Source organism: Brachycentrus maculatus, unplaced genomic scaffold, assembly GCF_059751285.1.
Source record: "Brachycentrus maculatus isolate JH-2025_06_01 unplaced genomic scaffold, ASM5975128v1 h1tg000361l, whole genome shotgun sequence".
In the NCBI taxonomy this organism is placed as follows: domain Eukaryota; kingdom Metazoa; phylum Arthropoda; class Insecta; order Trichoptera; family Brachycentridae; genus Brachycentrus; species Brachycentrus maculatus.
The window spans coordinates 240,001-260,193 of NW_028281110.1; the positions used below are offsets into that span (position 1 = coordinate 240,001).

At 32.5% G+C, this 20,193-nt stretch overlaps 2 protein-coding genes across 2 annotated transcripts in view; one reads left to right on the forward strand and one right to left on the reverse strand.

The window, feature by feature from the left end:
* Positions 1-1,334: 1,334 nt before the first annotated feature.
* Positions 1,335-10,031, forward strand: eIF3m (eukaryotic translation initiation factor 3 subunit m). Its single transcript, XM_088269720.1, has 8 exons — positions 1,335-1,465; positions 2,301-2,480; positions 2,967-3,061; positions 3,859-4,074; positions 6,600-6,865; positions 8,930-9,073; positions 9,495-9,705; positions 9,889-10,031. The coding sequence occupies exons 1-8, from the start codon at positions 1,421-1,423 to the stop codon at positions 9,911-9,913; spliced, it is 1,182 nt and encodes a 393-aa protein (XP_088125846.1). The 5' UTR covers positions 1,335-1,420; the 3' UTR covers positions 9,914-10,031.
* Positions 10,032-11,837: 1,806 nt separating this feature from the next.
* Positions 11,838-20,193, reverse strand: part of mam (neurogenic protein mastermind) — a 143,960-nt gene continuing 135,604 nt past the window's right edge. The window contains exon 9 of the mRNA XM_088269723.1: positions 11,838-19,379. Within this exon, the coding sequence (XP_088125849.1) occupies positions 19,098-19,379 (282 nt within the window). The 3' untranslated portion in view covers positions 11,838-19,097. The remainder of the gene's footprint in view (positions 19,380-20,193) is intronic.

Consider the following 20,193-nt stretch of genomic DNA (forward strand, 5'->3'; position numbering starts at 1 on the left):
CTGGTGAAGTTCTAGTGATTCAAGAACAATGTTTCATAATTAGTTCATATATAAGAGAACTTCCAAGAATTTGAGCAGTGTGGTTGTCAATAATGGGTAGAATTGGTGAATGTTACACGTGTGTAAAATAATCACTTAAATCAACCTATGACGGTCATCAGCCCCGTAAATGCCCAGACTTCCATATTCTTCTTCATCTTTGATGAGATGTCAAAAAAAATGTGTCATTTGTGTTAAATTTCTCTATTTCTTAAAATGTATTGTGACACATGTCGATGCATTCCTCATCATTTTCAAATGCCGTATGTGAAGCTAAGACTAAATTTTATATTGTATTCATTGATTCGGCAGTCACTTTATAATAATATCTATCCATTTTTAATTTATGATTTACTTGGTAAATAAAGTGGTATTTACCAAGTGAGACTTTTTTATTATTTTTTAAATAGAGTTGTGTTCTTGGGACGTGGAAGGGATGAAGAAGTGGTAGAAGCTGTTTCTTATTATTATTTTTTTTTAATCAGCGGGAACATAAACAATAGGGGAGAGGTATTAGTCGTTGTCATTTTGTTAATTGTGTATTTATTTTTATTTTTATAAATTTCTATTGTTTCAAAATTTTGCAGTTTATGACTTTTTCGTATTAATATTTTTTGGAATTTCTTCGTTATTGCCGTTGTAAAACTTCATTTCCACGTTTATTAAGAATAATTATTAATTTAAATATATTTGAGTGCGTAACCCCATATTTAGAAGAAAAAAAACACATAATTTGGGAAGCATGTATGTTGGAAAAGTATGCATTTTGAAATATTTACTTCATTCTCTGTTATATCGATCTTTCTACTTTTTTTCAATTTCAAAATTCAAAATCTATTTTAAAAGTAACTGCTCGTAGTATATACGAAGCGAATAGTAACACAGATTTCCTACTTTTACCGGAAATCCTCATATTCTTTTCAAATTTCACTATATTAATAGTTATTTTAAAAAATCCTTTCAAATTTAAAACCTTTTAACGCGCTCAAGACGGACATCTGTGGATCTAATGTTTTTTTTTGAATTACCTAACGTCCAAGTGACTCTGAAATCTAGCTACGGCTTATGCAACACCGTTTATCATGTCCCTACTCAGCTGTGGATCTAAAAACTAACCATTTTACTTTATAGTGTTATTTGGTTGTAGATTTTTATCGCAAACATAATTTTAAATGCTCAAAAGTGTCATTGTTGGACATCTATGAATATAATAAGTAATTATTATAGTATTCCTTTCAGTCGGTAATACAGATTTCTATATTGCTGTAGACATGCAGTAAAACAGATTTCTACTTCTTCCACGTTGAGCGCCATTTTGGGTGGTTAAGTGTACGTCAGTTTCCCTTGTTTTATATTAAAATATTGTGAAACAACTTACAAAATGCAAGGTCCTGCTGTGTTTATGGACCTTTCCCTTGAGGATCAGGTATGCAATTTCTTCTAACAATTAAATATGCTTAAAATCGCGCTATTGTTCAATATGCCGATTTTTAGGTTATGTTGCATTACACATTTGTGTCATGTATTTTGTACATATGGGGGATTAGAATATTCTTCTAACATTATGATATTGTAAAACGTTCAAATAGACAGAGCACGCCGTGGCGTCGTTTCCAAATGTTTAATAGTAAATGGTATAATCCAGGTAGTTAGAATATGTGTTCATCACACAATAATATAAACCCCATTCATCGGGCATAGGCGAGTAAATTTTTAGGGAATTGATATGGACTAAACCTAGTTTTTAATGTACTTTCTATCGTTGCATCGTTTCTTTGGATTGATACCGCACTACCCTGATCTTAAATTTTCGGCTAGCGCTTCAGATCACTCTTAACCAATTGGGTACAACCGCCATTGGATGGGACAAAGTTCTGTATACATATTGACATCTCAACATAGATGAAGAAGAATATAGATGTCAGGATATTTATTTACAAAGCTTACGACCCATCATAAGCTCGTTCAAGTGATCACTATAAACACATGTAACATTCACCATTCTACACATGATTATACCTGCAATACTCAAATTTTTGGATATTCATCAATCTCATGACACAGTACATATGAGTTCACAACAGCCGTCTATGTGAGATTGAAGAAAGCCTTTATTAAATGTCGCTTATAATTTAACCAGTTATTTTATTTAAAACATTTTGAGTATATCTAAATATGGGTTCACAAATCTGGATTATCTCGACCCAGGAGTTATTTTTTACCTTTTTTGACGTCTCTTTATTCATTTTTTTTCCACTTAGGCACAAGAACTGAGAAAATACTTCAAGAGTCTGGGTGCGGAAATATCCGAAGAGAAGTCAGCCAAAGGAATAGAAGATGACTTACATAAGATCGTTGGAGTGTGTGACACTTGCTTTAAGAGTGGGAATGAAGATGAAATTGATGCTATCCTCAACAGTATTGTATCAATTATGGTGTCGGTAAGATCAATAAGTCAATATATTTTATTACATTATTTTAGATATTTAATATCTAATCAGTGTAGCCTGTTTTAATTCTTTTATTTCGTAAGTTAACTTATATTACATAGTATACAAACTAATATTTACACTTAATTTAGCATCGTATGTATTTACATCTTCTTACAATAAACATAACACTCCTTTCTTAATTCATTCGCACTCCTTTCATTCTTCACCTTACATTTTTAAACTAATGGTCTTTAAGCTTTAAGAAAAGAAGCAATCGATTTCATTTCATATTTTTAATATTTTACTTATATAAAATTTGTCAGCAAACTTCCATACCCTTATGAAATTTTTAAAATAATTATTTACTTTTACTTTTTTCTTTGTATTTCCGCACAAGCTTTTTATATTGTAATTTTCCAGAATACCTCATATTCTATCAAATCTTATTACTTTGATTAATTAAACATTATGCATATTGATTAAATATTTTTGCAGATATCTCTCGACCGCGGAGAAAACTTGATTCTGGCATTTAGTGAAAAGTTAGCCAAAGCACCAGGGCAAAAGTTGGGAATGATAGCTCTTCAATCGTAAGTTTTTCGTCAGTTTTTTAAACTAAAAACCAAGAAAAGAATATTTATTTATCAAAATGTTAAGGGAAAAAAACTTTTGTTACAAAGCATTGCTTATAAAGGTAAATAATATGACGTATAATTATTATTACTCTTCTTCCCAACCCTTATCCACACCCAATAGTGTAAAGGCACCACATCTTATTGACAGTTGACAGTTGATTTGTAGTCAGTACGTTATGCCATTTCACCATGAATAAACTGAATGACCATTATGCGCGTCGTAGGTTCAGTGAATGGGCCGAAAACAATATTCAGCTTGATCCTCTTTTTCAATGCAAACAAAATTTTGTTCACTGATGAGGCACATTTTTGGTTACATGGCTATGTCAATAAGCAGAATTGCCGAATTCGGAGTGGGGAAAACCCAGAAGCCTTTGTCGAGACGCCCTTACATCCATTAAAAGTCACTGTTTGGTGTGCTTTATGGGCAGGTGGAATCATTGACCCATATTTTTCAAAGACGATGCTGTCCAGAATATTACGGTCAATGGAGAGAGCTATAGAACCATGGTTATCGACTTCTTCGTACCTCAGTTGAATGGTATTGATATGTCAGAGCTGTGGTCTCAACAAGATGGCGCAACGTGCCACACGGCGGGTGCCACCATCAATTTACTGCAGGAAATTTGAATTTATATACCTCTAAAAAAACTCCCTATGTATGAACATATTTATCAAATCCCATCGCCAGCGGTCCGCAGGCGTAAAAAATACTTGTCTAAAATGCGTTAATATTAATTTTGAATCCGCAGTCTCTGGAGGTTGTACAAGAACCTGGAGGCGAGTTCCCCGCTGCGCTACCACGTGTACTACCACGTGGTGGGCATTGCGCGCCGCGTGGGGCAGGTCAGAGAAGTGTTCGCCGGAGTGGATCAGCTCAAGAAGGAGTTCGCCGCCTGCCCCCCCTCCTCCGAACAGATGCAGAAACTCTACAGACTGCTTCATGAAGTGCTAAAAGATAATCAAAGGTATTTTAATCAGCAATTTTAGTAAGGTCATATTACATAGTATACAAACTTATATTTACACTTAATTTAACATCGTATGTATTTACATCTTCTTACAATAAACATGGCCAGTTTAATAAAACTCATACAATATCAACAATAAATTGCCAGATTTTCACCCACTCGGCCATTTAAAATTATATATTTTTTTGATAAATTACCGTTCCTTGTGTTAAATCAGCACATATCGCTCACTACTTTCAAGAACGTCATAAAACAAAAAACTTGATTTTTCAGGAGAACGTTTTTAAAGTTTAAAAATATAATAAAATATAATAAAAATAAATATCAAGCCACTTATTGAACTTTTTACTGTGCAACAGATCTTTTTAGGTAAACCCTGAAGGTTTTTTCTCCATTTGAAAAATGTATAGTATATTTAAAAAATAATTAAACACTACCTTTTCTTCAAAATGCAAAAACAACATTTTCTGCCCTGTAGCGGGTAAATATTAAGCTAAAAATATGCCTCTTTTGCTGGGATATAGTACATTTTCTGGGCATTCCGAAAACATGTACAACTGAAAATTGTCAATTTTTGATTTATGACGTTCTTGAAAGGAGTGAGCGATATGCATTATTTCAATATGGTGATATTATCCAGCTAATGAGAATTCTTTTTATGAGAATTTGTAAGACCTACTATATACCTACTAACACATTGTTGGTGGGGGGTATACGACTCAAATTAGTAAACTGATTAGGGCCAGTATACTAATTTTAGTCGTATACTAGTCACAAGTAACTGTAAACCCAACTCCAATCTGTAAAATATTTTTTGAAGTCTCGCACTGTACCAAAAGAAAGCAAATAGAATAATTATGAGCGTGTCCCGCTCTCTACCAACGAAATGTTAAAGACGCTTTTAAGCGTTCCTGCAAACAATTTGTTGACTATATAATATTCCATAGATTATCTAAGTGAGGTTAAGACATTCAATTAATGGGAAAATATATATTTTGACACCAGTAAAGCGTTTTAGTTTATTATATTTTCATTTGTTAAAAGTTATTTATTTACATATTCCTAATCAATATTAAAATATGAAAGAAATAACTTTTTTACTTCCCTGAATTTCAAACATTAACCTTCACTTAAAAAATAACACATTTGTTGAGTGGAAGCGTTTGATATCTTGAGTGTTTTAAATGTTAAAAGTTTATTACTAAGCAGATTTTTAGAATAATATTACTATTAACTTTAATAAATTCTGTTAAATCACATATCGCTCACTCCTTTCAACAATGTCATATATCAAAAAACTTGATTTTTCAGGAGATTGTGTTTAAAGTTTAAAAATATTATGAAATGTATTAAAAATAAATATCAAGCCACTTATTTAACTTTTCACTGTGCAACAGATATTTTTAGGTAAAACCTGAATGTTTTTTCTCCATTTGAAAAATAATTAGTATATTTAAAAAAATAATCAAACAATCCCTTTTCTTCAAAATGCAAAAACAACACTTTCTGCCCTGTAGCGGGTAAATATTAAGTTAAAAATATGCCGGGATATAGTACATTTTCTGGGCATTCCCGAAAACATGCACAACTGAAAATTGTCGATTTTGTCTTTTGATTTCGATTTTTGATTTTTGAAATGTGACGTTGTTGAAAAGAGTGAGCGATATACACCCTTAAAAGTTTGGAAAGAGTATTGCACAACTTGTGTTCATTTTAGTTAGTCATTATTCCGCCTCCGTAGTGTAATGGTCAGCACGCTTGGCTACTTTTCTGGAGGTCGTCCCGGGTTCGTTTCCCAGGAGAGGATAAAATAAATAAAAATGATTTATTCACTCTAATAACTAACCAACTAACCATCACGCTGCTTCGCCGCAGGGGTAGGCAGAGAGAATGGAACGCCACACCACTCTGTCTTTGCAAACATTATTTGCCTCTTCTACATTCATGCATCTCCTCATACACACCCGACGATTATAATCATATATATATATATATATATATATATATATATATATATATATATATATATATATATTTGTATATATATATATATATATATATATATATATCTATCTATATATATATATATATATGTATATATATATATATATATATATATATATATATATATATATATATATATATATATATATATATATATATATATATATATATATATATATATATATATATATATATATATATATATATATATCACTCTAATATTTATTCAATATTACCCTGGACTGGTACCTGAAGCGGAGGGCTGATCACCTTTCCTTCATGTGTTAACGATTAAGATAACACTGCGTTTATATGATGCAGTGCCCTATGCACCATAACACTGCGGTTATATGATGCAGTGCCCTATCACCATAACACTGCGTTTATATGATGCAGTGCCTTATGCACCATAACACTGCGTTTATATGATGCAGTGCCCTATGCACCATTGGGGTGCGGATAAGGGTTAGAAGTGAAGTGTGTTGATTTTGCAAATGTTTGCTTGTCTCGCATTCCAGTGAGTTGGCTTCCAAAGTAATGATCGAACTTCTGGGCACGTACACGTCGGAGAACGCCTCGTACGCGCGAGAGGACGCCATCAAGTGCATCGTGGCGGCGCTCGCCGACCCCAACACCTTCCTGCTGGACCCGCTGCTGTCCCTCAAGCCGGTCCGATTCCTGGAGGGGGAACTCATCCACGATCTGCTTTCCATATTTGTGTCGGAGAAGCTGTCCAGTTACCAGCAATTTTATAATAACCACAAAGAGTTTGTACATTCGCAAGGTATGGTTATAATTTTGAATAAACTGTATGTAATGCTGTTGTTATAATCTTATAACTACTACTACTACCATCATGCCGTTTCCCCGCAGGGAGGATGGAACGCCACACTTTTCTGTCCTGACATACACTCCTCGCCTCCTTCACATCCATACATCTAGTCATACATGCCCTCCGATTACGCAGACTTTTGACACCGCCAGATTTTAGGTTCTGATTGATCTGATCATGCCAAGTCTTTTTCGGTCGTCCTCGTTCTGTTTTCCCTCTCACATTCGCCACGTATATTTTCTTAGTCATTCTCTCATTATCCATTCGCTCCACATGTCCATACCACCGTAAAGAACTCTTCCTAATCTTTTCAATTATTCATCGTTCAGCCTTACACTCCTTGCTTTCCTTTCTTATAAGCTTTCAGAATAATGCATTTTGAGATTCGGTGATTTGTTGGCATTTCAGTCTGAGACTGAAATAAACTCGTTGTAAATGTCAATATTGATTATTTAATAGACAACTTTTGAACTCGTACACATAATACTGTGGAATAATAATAATAATAATAATAAAATTGGATAACTTATATAGCGCCATTTTCGTAAAAAAAATACCTCAAGGGCGCTTCACTGTGAATGAATTGGGGAAAATATTATGGTGGAAATGATTTAGCAAACAAATGTGTTTTTAGTCTTTTTCTAAAGATCATCTCACTCTCACTATTTCTAACCATTGGTGGAAGAGCATTCCACGCCGTCGGTCCTGCAACAGCAAAGGCACGCTCGCCAAATTTAGTGCGTTGGTTGCGAGCTGGTAAGATAACTTTGCCCATTGCAGATGTTGTAGCCGATGGAAGCGTGAGACGTCTATCAACCAATTCATCTGGAATACACAGCTCCTTAAGATACTCTGGAGCCATATTGTGTATTGATTTATACATGATAACCTCTCATAATAAGCATAATTCGTTCCAGAATCTTACTCGTTAAACAAAACATTTGATTGATTTTACTGGCGCTGAAGTCCCGGCTCACAAGTGAATGTCACGAAAAAGTGACTTGCCCTTTCTCTGTAACTCATGCAAAATGTCGCTCATTAAGGGTGCAACAATTTTTTTTAATTGCTTGCTATGCAAATTACTCCTTATGAGAGGTTCCACTGTAGTATCTTCTTCTTTAACCTTTCGTCCTCTGCTGCTGAATATAACCCTCTTCTGTATCCTTCCTTTTTTTTCGGTCTGTTGCTGTATGCAGCCAGTTTCTACCCCTCATAGTGGCCATGTCGTTGAACCATGTTTTTTGAGGTCTTCTGACGCCTCTTTTACTCTCCCAAGGTCTCCATATAAAAAATTTAGGGGTCCATCTTGTGATGTCCTGTCTTGCAACATGTCCTGCCCACTGCCACTTGAGTATTGCCACGCGATCCATGATATCCGCTATTTCGATTCTGTTCCTAATTTCTTCATTTCTTGTTTTGTCTCTCAGGCTTGAACCAAGCATGAATTTTTCCATGGAGCGCTGTGTGCATTTGAGCTTCTGTGCGTTGCTTTTTGTCAATACATATGTGTTCATGTTAATAATAGTATTATGTTTTTACATCTCATCAAAGATGAAGAAGAATATGGAAGTCTGGGCATGTACGGGGCTGACGACCGTCATAGGCTGGTTTAAGTGATCACTTTACACACATGTACCATTCACAAAATCTACCCATTATTGACAACCACACTACTCAAATTCTTGAAAGTTGTTTAAATATGATCCAATTTTGAAACATTATATTCCCATACTTCCATATTCTTCTTCATCTTTGATGAGATGTCAAAAAATAATATGAAAATAACTCCTATAAATGGAGATAATCCAGATTTGTGAACAAGTATTTGAACTCACTCAAAATGTTTTTGATAATAGTATGTTGATAATCAAATCTACAAATCTGTTTTTCTTTGATTGTAATTGAAACAATACATATATACCATAGCTTTTTGACAGTATTACACACATACATGTATCACTCTTTGTGTTATATATGAGGGACATTCATTTAAATGTTACTAAATTGTGTTTTCAGGACTAAATCATGAACAAAACATGAAGAAAATGAGATTATTGTCCTTTATGCAGCTTGCTGAAAGCAACCCAGAAATGCCATTTGAACTTATTCAGAGTGAACTGCAGATTCAGGAAGAAGATGTAGAATCTTTCATTATCGAAGGTATGTCCATACACTTTCATATTGTAGCCGTACAGGAGAAAGTGACTAACTAACAAAAGGTAAAATGTTCAGGAGGGCCATTTAAGTCACTTTTGCTTGACAAGAAAATAAACACCAATGCAGTTAGTCATTTTTACCAAGTCAATATATTATACTTACAAATTTAAAATCTTTTGGGATGTTTATTAGGGCAATATTAAGCTAGTAAGATATCAAATAGTCAATGATCATGTCTTTGTAAAAACATGCACTTGGTCACTTTCTCCTGTATGACTATGATATGTTGGCACTGAAATGTAATTTTTTGGCTATTAATTTAATTCATATTTGTTTCAAAATTTAACAAGACACCAAAATTTTTTCTAGATAAGCAAATCCTAATTGAAGTTCTGAAAATATTATATTTATTTTTAATTTGCAGTCCTCAAAACAAAACTAGTCCGTGCCCGGATGGATGAGGCCAATAAGAAAGTGCACGTCTCTAGCACAATGCACAGAACATTTGGAAAAGCGCAGTGGCAACAGTTGAGGAACTTGCTGTACTTGTGGAAAACTAATCTCAATTCCATCCAGGAAGGAATGAAGAATGTTGCAGCCGCTCAGCAGGAACTGGTCGCTCAGCAGCAAAAAGTGTAATAAACTCCTTCCAAGATTAGTTAATACACTGGCAACTTAAATACGCATCTTTCCATATACCAATATGCATCTTTCTAGCATCTTTTCATGTACCCAAGCCCTTAATCAGTATTTTTGTTTAGACGTATAATTATTTAAGTTCTCCAAATTATTATTTAACCTTTGAAATTCCTTATTAGGTTACCAGAAGAACATTTGGCATAATGCTAATGGACAAAATTACAAATTGAAAGGTCTATCGATGGAATCATACAGGTTGTCATTACTTTTATACCGAATTGTATGAATTTTTTATGGTAAATATTAAAATTATTTAACAATATAATTAATTGCTTTATTTCAATATAACTATGTTTCACCTACCTCTACTTGCATGTTTTACCCTCCAATTTGATATCACTTCGACTAGTAAGTTTTGCTTTTGGTTTGTCGCCCATTGCTTACAAAAAGAACCATTATTATAATAAATATTTTATTTTCCATTTTATAACTTTAAAACTTTGTTATAAAATCACTATACATATATCTTATTATAACAAAGACCGTATTTGAAGCAAACAACTTCTTCCTCTAGAAAAATGAATTAATAATTAATTCATATTAATTAGTCTTGTCTCCCTAAGTAGTGTAATGGTTAGCGCGTTTAGCAACCATACCGGAGTCCCCAGGTTTGATTTCCAGGGTGGATCAAAATGAATATTGCTCAGTCACTGATATATTTATTTAATATGTACTATCTTAGACTGGTATCTAAAGGGCAGGGTTGATCACCTAGCCTTCTATTTAAAACAATCAAGATAACACTGCATCGATAGGATGCAGTTCCCTATACACCATCAGGTGCAGATAATGGTTAGAAGAATATAGAGGAAGAAGCTGTTTGCTTTGAAAACTGGTCAACTTTATAATGAAGTTAATTTTTATGGTTTATTATTTATTCTCTGTATCCAGACATTTCTATGGTACATAGGGAACCTATCAGAATAATCATCAAATCAAATTTTATGAAAGTAAGATAATCTTCCACCTTCGTGGTGGAGTGCTTAATGGATTTGGCTGCTGTGCTGGAGGTCCCGGGTTCAATACTTAGGGATTTGAATATAAATACATGCATATGCAATTTTTTGCTACAATATTTATTTGACATCACGCTGGACTGATCACCTCGCCTTTATATAAGTGACAATCAAGATAAATTTTTCATGTGCCTTATGCACCATTGGCTGCGGATGAGGGCTTGAAAATGAAGCAGGTGATCTTACTCCCAGGGTATTAATTCTTTAACAGATTTGTATATTTTCTTTGACTTTGTTATCATCTTGTTAGTATGAAACTGTTGGAGAAGACTGCCTTTGCTGAAGTGCTCAATTCCCTATTTTTACCACTATGAATTTGGATGACAATCTCAAAACTCGTAGGACCATCACATTGAACCACCTCTGTCCGATGGGTGAGCTATACTTTGCACTGGTAAGGAATCACCGGTGTGTTGGTTTGTAATTAAGGCTGAATTACATTGAGTCAGTACTGGCGCGGAGAACTGATTTAGTAGTTCACACATCGCTCACTCCTTTACAGAACGTCATAAATAAAATAAAAAGATTTTTCAGGAGAACGTTTTTAAACTTTAAAAATATAATACAATGTATTAAAAATAAATATCAAAGCACTTATTGAACTTTTTACTGTGCAACAGATCTTTTTATGTAAAACCTGAAGGTTTTTTCTCCATTTGAAAAATATTTAGTATATTTAAAAAAAATAATTAAACAAAACCTTTTCTTCAAAATGCAAAAACAACATTTTCTGCCCTGTAACGGGTAAATATTAAGTTAAAAATATGCCTCTTTTCCTGGTATATAGTACATTTTCTGGGCATTCCGAAAACATGCACAACTGAAAATTGACGATTTTTTATTTATGACGTTCTTGAAAGGAATGAGCGACATGTAGTCACCATTGAATGTTTTTATTTCATGGTGCCCACACGCTATTAAAGTCAATGAGGATAAATAAATTCTCAAAAAGCAGAGTTTGATACGAGTCAATTATTTGTTGAGAAATGGTATTAGAAAAGTTATTATTGTCCCATCTGCTTTAGAAGAGTTCACAGATGTGTTCTAACATTCTTCTAAGAAGAGATAGCTTTATCTAAAAAGAAATCAGTTTAGATAAGGAAGCGGATAAACGATGGACACCCTACAACTACTGATTTCGGTGTTTACACAATGTCAGTTCCAGCAGTCTGACTTCAAAAAAAAAAAAAAGGGAATATTGAAGTCAGTACTGACGTGAAACCAATTTATACAATAGCAGTACCGAGTCAGCACTGACTTGCCTTCTGTTCGAAGTCAGTTACTGACTAAATGTAAATCTTGCCTTATCTTTGATCGGATTTTGTGATTTTATTATTAGTGACCGTCTTGGATAAAGATTTGGACATAGACAATAACCAAATCTTCAATAAAGACTATTCCATTGAAGATTCATCTGTGCTTCCAATTGAAGATGCTCATCACGTTTAGTCCATTTGCTTTCCTTTCGATTGGTGTTTTAGATTTTGCTGTAGGAAGGGGGTGGGGGATATTTGAATTTCATATCACACCACTGGACTGCAATTCAAAAAGGTGGGGACTGACCGGAGCATTTCTTTGTAACGTAACATTCGCGGCGAGCATCCGACTTCGGATGGAGCACTCGGCTCGCTGTACTGACTATAACGAATGCTCACATCGTAACTTGTTACGTTACGACGAAATGACTCCGGTCATTCCCCACCTTAAAAGATTAAAAGTTCAAAATAAAACCCGACTGTTATGGTTGTGGAAATATTTTATTTCTATACTTGGCCTCAACCGTTTCTCATAAAGATTGAATATTTTAACAATACATTTTACACTTAAGATAATATTATATAATAATATGTATTGTACATTGCAATCGCAAAAGAATAATTATTTATGATAAATCTGTCATTAACTATATTGACAAAGCTAAATGAACCCATATTCCTAACATTTTAAATGTCTAACTATACCAACATTATAACTGTGCAACTTTGTAAAATTATCAACATTTTTCAAAACTTCCTACAAATGTAATATTTTAGAATAAAATACTAAGAATATTTACAATAAATGCCATTTTAAGGAATACAAAAACAGCTTAATTGGTATGTGACTATGATATACATATATATATATATATATATTTAGGAAAACATTACGCAATACTGAATTTATCAAAAGTATTCTGTAAAATGTAACACCAGTTAAACAATGCAGACTTGGTCCCCTCAACGCATTCAAAATACAAAAATCAAAAATGATATGGCTTAAATATATATGTAATTCATTTTTAAAAAAGCAACAAAATGGACATTTCATCTTTACGAATAGGCAAAAATAATTTTTTACATTTGAAATCATTTACTTGAAAGGTACAAAAACTAAAACACGCCACAGAAAATAATAAAATACCATACTTCAAAATATAAGGAAAAATAAATACTAAAGGCAAAAAATGAATCTTAAACTGTTATCTTATACTCCGGATCAATATATTTATCATAAGAATTACTTTCTAAAACTTAGTTTTTGTGGTCACATAGAAGCTTAGAAAATATTATTTCCACTGCGTTTGGTAAAAAAATACATGAGAAATAACAATTTGACTATCAACAGAAATATCAAATACATTGAGATTTTTTAAAATTCAAAATAATCAATGGTATAAGTATAAATATTCATAAGATATTTGAACTCTTGCATCTCAAATGTACGTTTTACAGATTACATAATAATTTAGAATCAGGGAAGGAAAAGCGATCCAACAAAGTGTATGGATCGATTAGCAGATTTAAAATAAAGCCCCTACATAAATGAATGACGATTACTTATATTCACCCAAAGTTACACAATTCGCTAAGGTTCAAATGCTGGTCCTGAAGTTTTAGATTTATAATAAGTATCTGAATAAGTATATATGTACATGCAATCTACTGCGAAATTTGGTTATAGCATCATCATAGAGTCAGATATTATTAACTTAACCAAGTGACGTCATAACTGAATATGCAAAAAGCATGTAAAAAGGTAACATTTTGTTTCAAAAATATACATTTATTAGTTATTAAATAACCGACCCTATATTAAGGTCAATCATTCTTAAAGGTTTGCTGTGAAAAATTGCATGCGAATCCGGAACAAACTCTGCCCAAGTAAACGCTAGAAGTTTTTAAATTGTTAACTTGTTTTCACTACCCATTGTAATATAGCCTCATTGCATCAATTTTAAGGGTATCTAAAATACAACATGTATTTCTATAATATATTTGGAAAATTATGACTCCCAGATGCGGCGGATGTCTTGGGAAAACATTTTTAGAAATAAGTACATACGAGGCCCTAAAAACAATAAAAAGACAAAGCACTTTTGGATTTTGCTGAATATATTACGTATTATTATAGTTGAGGTGTATAGATGCTGAATTTAAACAATGCCATGGCAAATTTCGCAGAGTAAATTTAATGTATGTAATGTGAAGAGTTGTTGCTATAGCCAAGTTGCGCTGAGTAGCATATTCACAGACTTGGAACACATATTGGGAATCCCGAAGAAATCCAGTAAGTTTGCATTATTCATATTTCGCTATGTATAGGAAGTCAGAGAGCAATATTTCACATAGTCGGAGGTAACTATTAAGGCCCTGAATTGCCACATTATGATACATTTTAACTAAATCACTCTCCAAATACAGTGACTGGTTATGGATGTGTAGAACTTGCTTGAACACACATTATTATACGTTATAACATTCTTTAATACATAATAATTGGTAAATTTGAATTCGCTAATTAGTTTTACAATATGTACAATCCATCATTTAATGCATTTAAATTGTAAATGTATAAAAAAATATACAAATACAAATTTAAATTGCACGTAACGTTGTGTCATTAAAATAAGTGAATGATCTAAATACATATTTTTATTGAATTTTTGTAAATTAACATTATATATATATTTTTATTATTTACAACCAGTATTATCTACTAATTTGTTATTACTGTATATACTTTGGAGGACAAATGAACTCCCACTGCTGAATTCTTGCCATTGAATGAAGTTGCATTAAAAAACCGAGTATCACAATATTTAGCGCAATCACACGTCTTATTTATAAATAAATGGAATGAGATAGATTTTTTTCTATGGAAGTCTCACAAAGGGAAAGAATAATTACATCGATATTTGAAGATTATAGTAATTGTAATATTAAAAATATCGCTAAATCATTTAAATAAATAAATAAACTATAATAACTAGGACACAATTTTACCAAAAGGAATACTATGTTCAATGGAACACTGAGAGCGATAGATTATAATAAACAGGTTAAATATTTTCTAATATTCAAGGATATGACGCTTACATTAATTTTTACTTAGGAATAAGCCAAGGTGACGGCTTCACCTCAGATTACACAAGGAATCTTCTATGATCTGACTGGCTCAAATAAATATACGAAATAACCCTTATACTCTACAAATACACAACAATTTGTTCATCAATATGTCAACATTACACCACAATAGTCTTGTTGTTTGGACTAAACATTTTACAATTTATAAAACACTGAATCGTGTATTTTTAGGGGAGATTATTCTCACGGCTTGATTCAAGTTCAAATGTTACAACAGTTCAAGAATACAAATGGTGTAAAATGTGACTTGATTCATTCCAGGGTTTGCCCTTCAGCTTTAGCTGATTGAAGGCCCAAACATACTCTCTCTATTTATGTACAAATGTATGTATATGTTGTTCTATAAACAAAAGAATTGGAACACTCCTTTAGTGTATTTCACTTAAAAATACTCTGTTTATGTACATACTGGCTTATTATAGCAGCGCAGCAATGGTCCATGTTTCTAATTTAATACAAATTAATTCTATATATATTTGGAGTTTCACTTGGCGGTCTGGTAAAGAGCTCTTCTGACCAGTGACAGTTTAAATATATTTGCAACAACTGCGTTTTAAAATATCCTTATTGAATAATGTATTCTGAATAATTTATTTACACATTTTGTTTAAGTGAAAGAATAAAAAATATTACATATTTACCACATACCTTCTGCATTTTTCTACCTGCCACATTTATAGTTTTATTTTTTTTACAGTATTGATTTTTCAAAAATTATTATGCACATATAAAGGGATGACCCTGTATATGTGCATAATAATTTGAATAATCATTTTGTGGTTTCGAATTGAAAGCGCTGGCATTTGACGCCTGTCGAACTCAGCCGTCATCTGAAGTGTCATAATATTAGTTAAATGTTTGCCATTTACGATAATGCATCGCTCAAAAAACTAATAACGAGTTAAAATTATTAAAACTTCATTTCAAATGTACGATTCAAACGTAGCCACATTACGCACTGATTATGGTCGTCATAATCTACCAACTATGCAAACAATTGGTAAAATTGTGAAGATTTTATAAGAGAGTGGAAGCATTACTGTTGTTGTCCAGTTGTCGTAATGTTTACATTACTGACATTTGGTATGCTCTATGGTCGAAAGGTGTCATTGGCCAGTAATTCTTCGAAGATGCCAATGGGCAGACAGTTACAGTCAATTCGGAGCGATATGGTCGAATGATAACTGATTTTTTTGCCCAGTTATTGAAGATCATGAGTTGGACGATATGTGGTTTCAACAAAACGGGGCAACAACACGACTAATTATGGCTTTATTGCGTGAAAAGTTTCCCGGTCGCGTAATTTCACGTTTTGGCAACGTCAATTAGCTACCAAGATCTACGCGATTTGACACCGTTTGATTTTCTGTGGGGCTACGCAAAAGACAGTGTTTATGCGAATAATCCCCGCTCTAGACGCATTCAAAATCAACATTACTCAAGTTATGGCCGAGATCCCGCCCGAAATATGCGAAAAAGTGGTTAAAATTACCTGAAAAGAATCGTATGCATCGAATCTTCCCGAGGTGCTATTTGAATGATATTGTTTTTCACACTTAATGGCAAAGTCCAAACTTTATAATGAAATAAAATTTTCGTAAAAAATGTATCGCTATGTGTGTTTTATTTAGCTATTCTTTCGAAACCGAAAAATAAATGACCCTGTACATATTACATTTAAACTGTTGTTGATACTTTTATCCATTGTATGTATAACAGAGTCAAGGTTATATTGAAATATGTACATACTTTTTTAAAGTTGTGATGGTGTGGGGAATGAAACAATGGATTTTAGAAGTCAAAATTCAACCACTGTGCCACAACGAAATTTTAAAGGATCAAAAACTTCAATCAACATGTTTAACCACATATATGATATTTATTGTATTCAATACTTCAAGCATTCCTACGGAACACTTTTTGCAGAGTATAAAAAGTGTGCATGTGTTTTTTTTCATCAATAATATTATATCAATGGATCATTAATTACGTTTTTATTTTATTTTTTTGTCAGTACAAAAATTTATGCTTTTTACTGTAGAGTACACACAAATGTTATGTAAATATCAAGAATAAATTTGTAAAATTCGGTTTAATTATGCAGATGTAGTAAAGAAACTTCTATGATTTTTAATAAACTTTTTTTGTAAATTTGAATGTTTCTGCTATAAATTTTTAATTCAGAGCATTGGATGCTCAATGACAATTTTATGCTTTCATATCGACTTTTATCAGCAAAGACTTTATCATTATTTTACTCGGAAATGATGAAGTTATCAAATATATCTACCAGATAATAGTCAAATATTCTTTAATACAAATTTTTGATTCGGCAGTCACTTTGTGGTACATTTTAATCTTTTTTTAAATTTACGTTTTACTTAGTAATAGTGGTATTTATTAAGTAAAACTTTAATTAAAATTTTACTCAAATATGCAGCTATATATTTATTTTTAATTTCTATTTTTGATCTATTTTACTGCATTTAATATTTTCAAAATACATATTTTTTATGAAATCGAAAAATTATTACATGCATTTTTTTTAAATAAATTAAATATAAAGTGTTACGATATACTAAATGATTTGTATTTAAATACTAAATTAGATCAGCCTAAGCAGCTTGTGTTTGAAAATAGGAATCAAGTTGTGGCAGAGTAGGATCAAGCGTAGAAGCTCTGACTCGGGTTACGACCCAACTGTCAAGCCCTTACACTTTCATAGCAGTAAATATGATAATGTAATATGTTAATTACTCTCTTTATAAACCCAGATTGATTGTGAATGATATTTGAGAGTTGAAATACATGTATAATTGCAAAATTTCATTTTAATTTAAGGATTCTTTCAAAATCAGACTAAGTAACCATCCAATTTTTGTCTTATTGGGGATTAACTTATTTGTAAGGTTTCTTAACACTAACAAAATCAATCTTTCTCTATAATAATTTAGTGTTCTCCAAAACAGTGGAGAAAAAATACCCTTAACTAAACAATGGAATTTAGAATATTTTTTCTTATTTACATATTATGGAAACAATAATATTTATAACATCAATTTACTGATTTGTATATTTGGATTAATCATTGCATATATAAATATGTATCACCGTTTCGTTATTATTTTGAACCTTGACCAATTATTACCACAAGTACATTTTAATATTTTTTTAAACACATACATTTAAAAAAATATACGATTCATCTGAGCATTAAACGCATGACCATGTAATAAGAAAGCGAGAAAAAATGGTTTAGTCAATAAAAAATACAATTAAGCATTTGGTTTTTGTTATTTCAGAAACACATCAGTTAAAAAAATATGTATGTATAAAAGTTTATTTAATAATTCTCAAAATAAACATTAGAATAAATTTAAATTAAATGAAATGAAAAGTGATTCACAAATTTTTTAAGCAGAGCAACTTTATCTCTTTATCCCAATTTGGCGTTTTTTATGACACGTTTGATAATGCCCACCACACGTTTGTCACACATTTTTTAACACCCCGAAATTTAAACATCACTTTCTCTATACCAAGTGTTGATATTGCAACAACTTTTACCATTAAACGTAGCTTATTTCACATACTACTGACATCTACAAAAATAATCCTGCAGAAACATATATGTTGGTATATTTGAACGATAATGTGGTGTTATTTTTATCTTGACACTGTCAATATTTGACAAAATATAAGTGGTATAAGATTTCAATAGTTCTTGAAAACATAAATCTTTAAATAATTAATAAAAGATGTCATAATTATGTCGCGTGGTGGAAATGTCACACCCGATTTGAAGTACCGTGGTCAGAATTTTAATCATCGCTTTATTCTCAGATGAATTTGAAAAAATTAAAATGGATTTTGTACTTATGGTAACAATTGGAGAAGTTCCTCCTACAAAATATCCTGGAGGCTAAATCCCGGATCGTTATCCAGGGAATTCAGCAGATCTTGGGCCGTGAAGTTAGAATCCCCCGACGGTATGTTTTCCAGGAAGTCCAGGTTGAAGTCGGGCGGCTGTCCGGGGAAGGACGACACGTTGTTGGCCGAAGGGTTGTGCAGAGACGGGAAGTGGTTGACGGGCCCCGGACCGTTGGTTGGTATTCCCTGATTGCCCATGCCATTGTTCTGGTGCATAGACATACTCTGCGACTGGCTCATGTGAATGTTTTGCATCTGAAAAAAGATTTATTTATTTTTACAAAAATCATTTCCAATTTATTTCCATTTTCCATAAATGTAGGAATAAATTCATCATTTCTGTAGACAAATTAAGGTCCAACATATGATAAATTTCTACTTAATTTTCTTTAAAACCCAGGTTACAGTTGATGTAATTGATTTTTTTACTTAAACACCATTTTTTTATTGTAGTTTGTGTTTGAAATAAATATATGTTTTGAAAAGAAAAGAGTTATTGTAAGGGAAGGAGTTTAAAATTGATATTAAATATTTTTTCAATATATGTTCTAAAAAAACAAACAAAAAATTTAATATATCGTGGATAAACTGGCAACAAAAAATTACTTGAAAATATAAATTTTTGACTTAACGTTCTAACTAACTAACTAACCATTACGCTGCTTCACGCAGGGGTAGGCAGAGAGAATCCACGCCACACCACTCTGTCTTTGCAAACATTCTTTGCCTCTTCTACATTCATGCATCTCCTCATACATACCCGACGATTATTACGACTCCTGACCCGGCCGCTTTCAAGTACTTGACATACCTGATTGTGCCAAGTTTTCCTCGGTCGTCCTCTGCTTCTTTTTCCAACTACATTCGCCTCATAAATTTGTTTAACCGTTCTTTCTTCACTCATACGCTCCACATGTCCAAACCATCTCAACACACCTTTCTTAATTTCATCGATAATGCTTATCTCAGCCTTACATTCTTTCCTTATTTCATCATTCGAACATCTATCAAACATCGTTTTGCCACACATTCGTCTGAGGGATCGCATTTCGACTTCATTCGGTCTGCT

Excerpts from the sequence above, each read along its gene's own strand:
- eIF3m (XM_088269720.1), top strand. The coding sequence starts at position 1,421 with ATGCAAGGTCCTGCTGTGTTTATGGACCTTTCCCTTGAGGATCAG. Across the intron at positions 2,481-2,966 it reads TTGTATCAATTATGGTGTCG|ATATCTCTCGACCGCGGAGA; the intron begins GTAAGATCAATA and ends ATATTTTTGCAG. Across the intron at positions 4,075-6,599 it reads GTGCTAAAAGATAATCAAAG|TGAGTTGGCTTCCAAAGTAA; the intron begins GTATTTTAATCA and ends CTCGCATTCCAG.